Genomic DNA, 12,005 nt, shown 5'->3' on the forward strand with positions numbered 1-12,005 from the left:
AAAGAACAGACCCAAATATATACTACCTACAAGAAACTCACTTCACTAACCAAAGCAAGCAGGACTAGCTCTTCTCAGATACTGCCAACGGACAGCTGGGTTTGTGAAGGCAGACCTTGCCATAGGAAAAATGGTTCAAATTCTGGGGGATGGGACCAAGAGGATCACTGAGAAATTCAACACCTTTCCTCAACAATATTTTTAGTATTCTTGAAGAATATTAGAAAAGTAGAATAACATAAAACAATGCATCTTCAGTTATTAGCATGTTATTTATAAACATATTATTTTATAGGCATATATAATATATATTATATATGCATATTATATGTTTTATATTATATATATATGCATATATATGCTTATAAAATAAACAATAGTATTTGATTACTTTGGAATTATCATATTCTCAGGTGTCTTTTACCCATTGCTCCTCCAATGAATATCATCAATGAACAGACTTCTAAGTTCTGTGACATCTTTGTTGTTAAATTTTCTATTAATTTTTTAATTAGTTAATTTATATATTTACATTCAAACAATCATTCATTCTCTCTCTCTCTCTGTGTGTGTGTGTGTGTGTGTGTGTGTGTGTGTGTGTTTGTGTATGTTTTATATAGTAGAGGGATATGCATAAATGCTTTTTGTTTGTTTGTTATCATTAAGACTTCAGGATCCATATTTTCACCAAAATATCTTGACTGACTCCGGGAGAAAACTAATGTGTTTCCTAGTATGCAAATCCTAATACTGGCTGAGTATCCTTGATCCAAATATCTGAAACCCAACATGACACTGAAAATTTTTTACATATTGAAGCATTTTATAATTTGAATGTTTAGTTATCCATATATGATAAACATTTAAAAGCTCCAAAATTTAAAGTGCTTCTGGTCCCATACATTTCATGCTGAACTTGTACTACCTGTGGAAGAAAACTTCCAAGTTAGCCAGACTTCAAGGCAATTGATCAGTGTAACTCACAACCTGTTCGCTTCAGGCATTCTTGAATTTAGTTGGTGGTATTACATATGGCCATATGACTGTTGCCTGGAACAAAATCTCATTTTCATGTTGATTGATCCTCACTCCTAAATATGTGTGCAGTGATCATCCTGGTTAGAAGCCAAGCCTCTGTGTGGTAGGCAGTGGGAGAGTAGATATGTTATATACAATAGGCTGTTTCTTCCTTCAAGCTCTTCTTCCACATGGGCTCCCTGGAAACCATGGACAGCAATTAAAGCTGAGACATAAGTCCCGAGTCCAATATTAGCACAACAATGTAGAATCTAGCCATTGTGTAGATATGGTTGTGCTTTGTATACAAGCTGCAAATCATAACTACAGTATCAAGGTCTTGCTTTATCCATTGGACTTCTTTTTAATACTGTAAATTAAATAACTGCAAAGATCTTGGGAGCTTTGCCTTAGAAACTCCCTTCTGGAACTCATATACTTGAAAAAGCCATGATAGAAAAACTACAAATTACAGTCCCTTTGCTTCTTTCTCTTCCCTCTCATGTGGGAATCTGCTCTGTATTTGCCACAGTCCACATGTAGCATTGATGGAGCTTGGCACACTGTCCCCACTGGTTGTACAACAGAATATTCACCAGAAGTGGTTTCCATGCACTTTCATTTGAATACTTTGGTATTTTCTAATTAAGTATTACCATCCTACCAAAGGTCAATGGACATGCCATTCTAGCTAGCTCAGACAAGTGTCTTCAGTATCCTTTCATTCAATTCAGTCTAAGCTCATGGCTAAGAAATGCCATGTTTCTCCAAGACCAGTTGACAGTACCCCTACTGCCAGCTTCTGTTTTGTGTCTCTTGTACTTATAGTAGAAAAGCCACATCTGTTAGCTCCAAGGTAATGTTCCTTTCAGGACTGGATCCTAACCAGTGTAGATTACAGATTTACACCTGAGTGGCTCACTAGTGGCACTGAGCCCTTAGGCACCTGAACTTTTGGTGAGAGATAGGGGACACTAGGATCTCTGTAGTGCTCACAGATGAACCTTATAGCCTTGGTCATAGTTCACCTTTCTTGCTCCTCTTAAGAGCTGTCTAAGCTCCACAGCTTTCCCAGAACAGAGCTGTCCTCCACTTGTATGGTGTACCACAGCAAACCTCATTCTTTCCTTCTCCCTTTATATAAAAGTATCTTGGTGATCAGCAGTGCCTCAGCTAAGATGCTGCACAAGGTGTTGACTTTGACTCAGACCAGATATCATGGCAGAATTGTAACATGCCATTATTACTTTCATGGTATCACTTATATCATGAACATTTTAACTTCACACCCTGAAGACTTCATGGATGTTTGTGCTCTCTCTGCTCCTGTTAATGTGTACAGAGTAAATCCTGGGTTCACATTCCTTTTAGATTGAAATGAAGGACAGTTGATACATATGAGATGTCCAAACAAGTTTAAATCTGATGGGGGGAAAAAAACATTGAGGAGAAAAAACAAAGTAAAGGAATTCTTTTCCGCTGTGAAGGGGAGCAGGGCCTATGGATCAATGAAGGGGAGTAGGGCCTATGGATCAATGAAGGAAGACACCTCTCCCTGGCGTCGGTTGCCAGTGCTGTCTCAGCACTGTGATCATGAATTCTTAAGTGAAGCGGAATCCTCAAGTGTTGAGGATCAAAAATCTCATAGTGGGAAAAGATAATTACTTACCTAGACAATGCTGATATGACAGAAAATTTTAATCTCTCTTCATGCAGCTGTAGGAGTTATAAGAATAAAAAAAGAAACATAGTAGAAATCTATGGGTAAGGAATGTCTGGATAGTTGTATAGGTAGGTAGAAGCCAGACATTATTTATATAGGGTTTTTTGTTTAAGTGTTTTTTTTAAAAAATTGAAACAAGCCAATGTATAAGGTTTTCTCTCCTGTCAGAGATCTAAGATCAAAGATAGGACAGAATTAGAATTGTACCAATAGTTCTACTTTTGAATGCTAGTGATAAGTATAAATTATAAAACACTCTATAGTCTGTGGTGAACCCCTCTGAATCTACTTTCTTGCACAGTCCTCAGACTTAATGCACTAAGTACTATTGTGACATGAAGAACCAACATTGACCAGCTCACAAGCTCACCCGTGGTGGCTGTGCATTTGAACAGTCTGTTCCAAAACGAGATGCGCATACTCTTCAAGAACCAGCACTGGGATGTGACAGGATCATCATAAGTGCTTATGTTTAGTTGGAACAACTACAGTGGCACTGTGGGTGTTTGAAGTCACATTTAAATTATCTTAATCCCACCATCTATACTGTATGTGTCAGTAAGTCGTTTAGTATCTAGTGTATTTCTTTATAGACATTTTTGGCTTTGGCTTTTGCTATTGCTTTATGTACTTCTGTTTTCTTAAAAGTCTTTTACCAGGCATGATGGTTTATGTTTCTAATGCCAGTATTCAAAAGGCTCAAGCAGGATTGCTTTAAATTTGAGCTGAGCTACAAAGTAAAGTCTAAGAGCGGTTCCGTCTAAGAGTCTCTCCCTCTCTTGTTCTCTCTTCTCTCTTTGTGCTGATGACTCAGAGCCTCTTTCATACTAAACAAATGCTCTACCACTGGCCTATACTGCCAGCCCTAGATATTTTTTTTTTAAGTTGTGTTCTGGTTTGCCGTCCTCTAAATAGTAGATAATCAAGACACGGCCAAAAACTGCTATAGGGCTAGTTGTCATACCAGTATATTCTTCTCTTTTAAGGAATAACATGGTGTTTCCAGTCACACATATTAGGAGATTAATCTGAAATCTAGATCACTACTACAGATATATATATATATATATGCATATATATATATATATATACACACACACACACATATATATACATATATATGTCTGTCTGTGTGTGTGTGTGTGTGTGTGTGTGTAAAAAATGACTTTCATTGGTATAAAACACTTCTGTGTGTAAGATGAGAAAGATATGTATTAAAGTCATTGCAAGCAATTAGAATGAACATCTTGCTTGTTTTTGGGAAAGGGCCTCCCTTAGTCCAGGCTGACCTATGCTCATCTGCTCACCATGTAGTTGAGAATGACCTTGGCCCTGTACTGCTCCTACCTCTATGTCTAAAGGCTAAGATTTCGGGCATGTGCCACTGCATCCAGTTTCATGGAGTAGGGAATAGCAGAAATTGAACCTAGGCTTGGCAAAAAAAAAAAGTGATTGCATAGAACAGACTGCTCCTGCAAGCAACACATGAGAGTTTCATATATGCCCAGCACAGTCACCCATGCCTTGCTGTGTAGAAGCTGGAGGCGGCCTGGAAGATCAACCATGGCATGCTTTCGCTTGCCAGCACCAGAGCTAGGAATGACGTTGATTCTCTTTCCTTAAGCCTCTCTTGAGACACCAATATAATGTTGAATTTTCACCACGCTACATTCACTTACTCATTCTTTTTCTCTTTTCCCGCACTTATCATTGATTTTGAAGGGTTCAAATATGATGTCTTGTATTCAAGGGTTGTCGCATTCAAATATAATGCTGACCAGTGCCAACTCTAATGAGCCAGGAGTCCCTCTGGCCTTCCATCTATCTTCATCAGAGTCATTCTTTCTTACATTTCTTACATAAGACAACCTCATACATTTCAGTAACGGATTCATTGGAGTTTTTCTTATCATTCAATATACCAAATGCTTCCAGCCCGAAACAGGGAGGGAATCTTTTTGGCTTGCTTTTTATTTCGGTGTTCGTCTAGACTGCTGAAAAGTTCCCCCACTGGACTGTGGTCTGGCAATGCCCTGTGTGCCCCTCCCAGACCTGGTTTACTCCCTTTCTGACTCTGCTGGGCTAATGAAAGTCAAACACTCTCATCTGTTCTCATCCGTTTAGCTACAGTTACTTTTCCCTTGGACTCCCTTTCCTGTCCTCCCTTTCTGCCAAGTTCTTCTCACTTTGCTAACTCAGTAAAGTCTTTTAACGAGTATTTGTCAGTAAGTCAGATGCTGTTTTCTTTACCATTGCTTCTCCTCTTCCTCCTCCTCCTTCTCTTCTTCCTCCCTCTCCCTTTCCCTCTCCCTCTTCCTCACCCTCTTCCTCTCTCCCCCTCCTTCCCCTCCATACCCCCCTCACTTAGTTCTTTTGTTACTTCTGTCCTTTCTTCCTTTACCTCTTCTTTATCTAGGGCACTATAAATGTGTGTAGTATAAGCTCCCTATGTCACATGCACTCACTGAGATACTGTTGTCAGTGTAATTTAGAATGTCCTTTAGAATGGCGAGTACTATCAGTACACCCTAAAAACATCTTTCCTGGGGTTCTGAGTCAAGCTCATTTTGTCCCAAGAGTGTTGCTCCATGTTAGTTTTGCCCAAGGAGTAAAAGCTTGCATTTACTATAGCAGTTGGGATGCTGCCTCCAGCATATACCCTAGGCTTACTATTGCTGGGATGAAGCACCATGACCAAAGCAACTTGGGGAGGAAAGGGATTATTTGGTTTACACTTCCAGATCACTGTTCATCATCAAAGGGAATCAGGATAGGAACTCAAACGAGGCAGGAACCTGGAGGAAGGACCTAATCCAGTGTGCTGGGCCCACCCCCATCAGTGATTTATTAAGAAAATTACCCATACACTTGCCGACAGCCAGTCTTGTTTGTTTGTTTGTTTGTTTGTTTGTTTGTTTGTTTGTTTGTTTGTTTTTCGAGACAGGGTTTCTCTGTGTAGCCCTGGCTGTCCTAGAACTCACTCTGTAGACCAGGCTGGCCTCGAACTCAGAAATCCGCCTGCCTCTGCCTCCCAAGTGCTGGGATTAAAGGCGTGCGCCCCCACGCCCGGCTGACAGCCAGTCTTATGGAAGTGTCTTCTTTAATTGATATTCCCTTCTCTCACATGACTTTATCTTGTGTCAAGTTGACATAAAACTGTCCAGCACAATTGACCCCTTGTTACCCTGGCACTCAAACACATCACAATTAATCTGCAACCTTTCCTTTCTCATTCATCCCCAAATCTGAGATTAAAAACATAAATAATTTTTAAAGTCCCACAGTCATTACAAATTCAAACACATTAAAAATTCAGTATTTTTAAAGTATCAACTCTATAAAATCTAACATTCTCTCAATTGTGGGCTCCTATAAAAATCAAATTTAAATTACCTTCTTCATTCAAGAGGGAAGAATCAGGGCAGAAGTCACAAGGAGATCAAAGCAAAACCAAACTCCTTACAGTGTAAATAACAAAATGTCCAATGTCTGAGATCCACTCACATTCTTCTGAGCTCCTCCAAAGGGCTTGGCTCATTTCTCTAGCTCCACCCTCAGCAGCAAAAACACTGTTTGTCTTCTAAGCTCTGGCAGGCTCCACTCCACCACTCTTGGTGCTCTTGGTGGTTGTCTCATGGTACTGGCATTTCCAAAATGTTGGGATCTTTTGCTGTACCTGGGCCACACTTTCCCCAATATTTTCTCTTAGGCTCTCTTCATGGTGCCAAGCCTCAGCTTCTCTCCATGACCCCTTCAAGCATGGCGCCTTCAATCCTGGACTTTCAACTGATCCTGAAGCTGCACCTTCACCAATGGCCTCCTCTGACTTCTCACAATGCCAAACCTCCATGACCCCTTCATACCTTCAAAACCAGTATCACCTGGGTGATTCTTACACTATCAATTTCAGCTCCCAGCACGAAGTACCATTGTGGTCACCTCTAGAACACAGCTTGTGTGTGCTGACTCAGGAAACACTTTGCAGAAGATTTCACCCCAGCAATGGTTGTCTCTTCTTAATAGCCACTAATTTCTCCTGGCATAAAGTGTCCCAATCAAACAAGGGCTTCACTTTAGTTGTTCTGGTCTTTTGTTAATCACAGCCAGTTCTTCAGATTTAACTGACCTGATTCTTCCCACAAATGGTGCAACAGAGTCTTGACTTCCCTCTGAGACTTCATAAGCCGGCCGGCCTCCGTCGTCTGCACTGCTCTCAACATTCTTGCCTTTACAGCTCCTACAGAAGAGCCTACTGAGCTTTCCACACTTGGTGGCTCTTCTAGCCCGAAGTCCCAAAGTCGTTCCACAATCCTCTCCCAAAGTATGGTCAGGTCTGTCACAGCAACCCCCACTGTCCTGGTACCAACTTCTGTCTTAGTGTTCTATTGGCTATGAACAGACACCATGACCACAGCAACTCTTAGAAAGGAAAGCATTTAGTTGGTGCTTGCTTAGAATATCAAAGGCTCTGTGTGTTGTAGGGGGAGGGGGAGCATTTCTTGTCACTAGGTTGTTCTCCCTGATGCATATATCTTACACGCGTTCACGACCGGCCAGGAAAGACGCAACAAACCAGAATCTTCTGCGGCAAAACTTTATTGCTTACATCTTCAGGAGCAAGAGTGCAAGCCCCCCCTTGCTTACATCTTTAGGAGCCAGAGCGCCAGAGCGCCAGAGCGCAGAGCAAGAGCTCTATTGTTTACATCTTTAGGAGCAAGAGTGCAAGCCCCAAGCCCAAAGCGAAAGCGAAACCCCGTCCCTCTTAAGGAGAGTTATCCTTCGCCTAGGACGTATCACTCCCTGATTGGCTGCAGCCCATGGCCGAGTTGTCGTCACGGGGAAGGCAGAGCACATGGGGTGGAGAATTACCCTTGGCACATGCGCAGATTATTTGTTTACCACTTAGAACACAGCTGTCAGCGCCATCTTGTAACGGCGAATGTGGGGGCGGCTTCCCACACATATAAAGATTATAAAGAACTTATATCTATGTTGACTTTCCCACTAAAAGGGATAAATAACATATGGAAGCACATTGCTCTCTGGCTGATATGTTATCTTTCAAATGATGCATTGATAAATTATTTTTACTATAGAATGTAGTTGTCCTAATGTGTGGTATAAAACATACTGGGTGCATATCCATGTGTGCCCTAAATATACTTCAGTGCATGTTAGTGAACAGGAGAACCTCTCAGCACTTTGACCTGGCAGGACTTATGAGGCAGGTGTAGCTTCCTCTTGCTTTGGTTTCTGCACTGTTCTGTAGCTTGCGCTGGCTTTGGAAGCCTGGCACACAATGTTTCATGTTTCAAACTGTCCAGTAGTACTTAACTCTCACTGAATTCTTGTATATAAAGTTCACCTGTAATAAAGCTTTTCCACCTTCTCTAAATTATGCCTTCATTCATGGTCAGTAGGGAATTTCAGTTCCAAAGGAAAGAAAATATTTCAAATTAAGCAGTCATTATATAAACGTCTAAAACAGTTAAGATGCTAGAAAATGAGATGTGTTAGTTTTCCAGTACTTTAGTCATTGAGGACAGAGGCAGTATGCTGTAAAATCTATGTGTAGTGCCTGCTATGAGAAAAAGAGAAGAATTGCTTCCACTTTTCCAGTTGCACAGCTTGTCAGATTGACTAGGATCTCTGAAATCAAGTACACTGCTGTTCTGGCTGGTTTTGTGTGTCAACTTGACACAGGCTGTAGTTATCACAGAGAAAGGAGCTTCAGTTGGGGAAATGCCTCCATGAGTTCCAGCTGTAAGACATTTTCTCAATTAGTGATCATGGGAGGCAGGGGGGGGGGGGGGATTCCCCTTGTGTGTGGGACCATCTCTGGCCTGGTAGTCTTAGTTCTATAAGACAGCAGGCTGAGCAAGCCAGGGGAGGCAAGCCAGTAAAGAACATCTGTCCATGGCCTCTGCTCAGCTCCTGCTTCCTGACCTGCTTGAGTTCCAGTGCTGACCTCCTTGGTGATGAACAGCAGTATGGAAGTGTAAGCTGAATAAACCCTTTCCTCCCCAACTGCTTCTTGGTCATGATGTTTATGCAGGAATACAAACCCTGACTAAGACAACTGCTTAGCTAGGGATGGCATTTTTTTCCCTCTATCTGTATTAGTTCTTATTTATCTTTATTCCTTCCCCTGTCTCATTTATGATACAAAATCACTGTGTGCCATAACACTAAGAAGCACCCCAGCTTATAGTGGTAGAATTTTACCAAAACTCCAAGTGAACAGCAAAAAATACACAGGTAAGCATCTTGTGAACCTTAGTTTGTGTGCGTTATGGAAAAGCCCTTGGTTACTCTTAGAAGGTTCTTTCTATTAGTGACAATGTGAATTAATAGAGACTTAAGTCTTACAAAGAAATGATAATGTTCCAGACTTGGTCTCCTAGAGCCAAATATATTTCAAAATGTATGGTTAAAAAGCATGTTTCATATCCTTCTGAGTCAGATTTTATGAACCTATAGATTTGGGTTCAGGCCAATATTGTTTCCAAACAGTGAAAAAACTGAGTATTTAGTACTTTCAAGATTTCACAACTGCAAAAAAAAAAAAAAAAGGCTAATTGAATCACTCTTAGATATCATATTGAATTGTATTGTATCATATTGTGTCATGTCATATTGTATTTATTTACAGCCAGGAATGCCTCTGCTTTCCTCCTAGATGTTTCTTTGTATTCTCATAGAGAAGGTGCAGTAGGCTATACAGGTTACAGAAGGTGAACGTGTTTTATGTCCAATGCACTAAATGGCCACAGTTCATAGAAAAAAAAAAGAAGAAGAAGAAAAATAAAAGAAGAAAATTCAAATCTTCTTGAAATTATCATCATCAGATGAGAAAATTTGTAAGAATATTTATTTAGAAGGCTGCTTTCCCCCAACTGCAGTCTCTCAACCAACTTAGTATGCATCTTAGAGTAGCCATCATGGGCTTCCTCTGTGGCCTTTCTGTCCATTGGGTGCTTTAGGGTATGTATATCAACGCATGCATTATAGATGTGCCTCGTTCATTTAAATTGCTCTGGGATCTTTCATCATATTCAACAACCATGATCACAGTGGCTTCTTAGCCAGTGATTGGATATTTAGGCTGTTTTCACTCTTTTGTAGTCACAAACAATGCTCCGTGAATATCCGTATCCATATCATTTATGTATGTGAGAAGATATGTATAGGATAAGTCCTAGAGATGGGATTATAGGTCAGATAATCTCATTTAAAATGACTACCTGCAATATTTGAAAGTATCTATGTTATCATTCCTTTAAAAATTAGATAATAGATCATTTATTCATGAAAGGATAGAAAGCTAAATACTTGGCTTTAACTATGTCGTAGTGTTTTCATTTTGGGTGGTAGATAAGTGTATAAAGCATATTTGATAGTGACAGTGAGTGGAGAGAGAAAACATCCCACGCGCGGCTCCTATCCATGTGTATAAAGCTATTCTGACAGTATGGAGGATCATTGAGAGAAAACGATTTGGGATCTTGTTAATTTCATTGCATGATATATTTTCATTTGTAAGTTCTTTAAGACAGAATTTTAATGATAAAAAGATAACCAAAACATTTTATACTGTATCAAGTCTGATAATGAGAACAATATCTTATAATTACCATGCATTATATTTATTCATTCATGCATTCATTCATTCATTTAGAAGTGGAATCTTAACTAACCCACACTGTCCTCCAGGATGTTACATAACCAACGACGACCTTGAACTTGTTGTCCTTCTGTCTCCATTTCCAGAGTGCTGAAAGTAGAGACATGTACCACTGCACCTCGTGTATGTAGCACTGGAGAGCAATCTCAGAGCTTCCTGCATTTCACTCTGTCTTCTGAGCTTTATCTCCAGCCCTGAAGTTTTATTTTCTATGAAAAATTGTTCTTATTACTCATTTTTCCCACCAAGTTGTTAATATTTTTACTTTCACTTACAAGTATTCTTTTCCTTTGAAGGAGAGTGATCCGTTTTGCAATATCTATTATACAAATAAATATTTGTAATATCTTGTATCCTCTCCTATGTTTCCTTTTACTTTGGCTGTATATCAAGATTTTTCTGTAAGGGGTTGGTGGAAACTGTAAACAGGTGTTTTAAGGTTGTTAAATGCAAGTTTTGAAAGTTAGAGGATTTAAATGCTTAAGATGGTAACGAGAAAATGATTTAAACACAGAACTCTAGGCTCACCAAGATAGAATAGATAATAAAACACTTCCTCCTAAGTTGCCAAATACAAATGGACTGGACATTGTGAATGTAATTATTATAATTATTCTTCATAATTATGTCTACCGTCTGTTGTTTGTTATTGTAAGAGAAAGAGCCTTTTGGGTTTTTTAGACAAAAAGTGGGGAATGTAGGGGGCTGGTCTGGTGCTGCCAGGTATTCAGATGCTAAATACTGTATCCCAATACCTGGTTAACTCAGAGGACTGGATTCTCAGTACACCAGCTTTTGTTGTGAATACCTTGCTCTCTAACTGGTTAATAAAGAGGCCTACCACTTGAGCTGGGCAGAAAAAAGGGTGAGCAGTGGTTCCCAGGCTTGGGGTCTGAGGTAAGGACTATGGGATCAAGAGAGAAGGAGGAAGGCAGTTCCCTTGGGATAAGTGAATAGAGAACACATGGCCTGAGGGCTGGCCTGATGCCTTACGAGCTGCCCAGGGAGAACATGGCAAGTGATAGCTTGAGGATCACCAGAGGGAAGTAGGCAAAATAGCACAGAGGGTTGATATCTGCCCAGCAGTAGTGCTTTTAAGCTTATTATAAATCTAAAAGTTTCTGTGTCTTTTATCTGAGGCCAAGATGTTCTAAAATGGGGTAGAAACACCTAATAGATATTTAAAGGCAACAAGGGGTATAGCAAACTCCCAGAATAATAATTACAACAACAGTTTTCCATTCAGAAAAATTTCCCATGCACATGATTTGCCAGCATCTTGGGTGGGGCACCTGTGAGTCATTCTGGTCTTTCCACTCTGGATTCATTGTAGTAATTTGGTGTTTGTTTGTTTGTTTGTTGTTTTGGTTTTTCGAGACAGGGTTTCTCTGTGTAGCCCTGGCTATTCTGGAACTCACTCTGTAGACCAGGCTGGCCTCAAACTCAGAAATCCACCTGCCTCTGCCTCCCAAGTGCTGGGATTAAAGGCGTGCGCCACCACGCCCAGCTCATGTAGTAATTTGTTACAGTTGCTTTAATGTCACTATTAACTGGAGCTGCCCAGTGTTTCATTTTGTTTCT

At 40.2% G+C, this 12,005-nt stretch overlaps 1 protein-coding gene across 8 annotated transcripts in view; it reads left to right on the top strand.

Moving 5' to 3' along the window:
* Positions 1–12,005, top strand: part of AW554918 (expressed sequence AW554918) — a 298,592-nt gene that overhangs the window by 265,761 nt on the left and 20,826 nt on the right. For 2 of the 8 annotated variants that reach the window (XM_017317877.2, XM_030250422.1), the window contains one exon: positions 10,511–10,782. The exons of the other annotated variants lie outside the window; for them this stretch is intronic. In XM_017317877.2, the coding sequence (XP_017173366.2) occupies positions 10,511–10,622 (112 nt within the window). In that variant the 3' untranslated portion in view covers positions 10,623–10,782. Of the gene's footprint in view, positions 1–10,510; positions 10,783–12,005 lie in introns of those variants that run through there. 8 annotated transcript variants of the gene reach the window in all.

The sequence above is a fragment of the Mus musculus genome, chromosome 18 (genome assembly GCF_000001635.26).
Source record: "Mus musculus strain C57BL/6J chromosome 18, GRCm38.p6 C57BL/6J".
Lineage (NCBI taxonomy): Eukaryota > Metazoa > Chordata > Mammalia > Rodentia > Muridae > Mus > Mus musculus.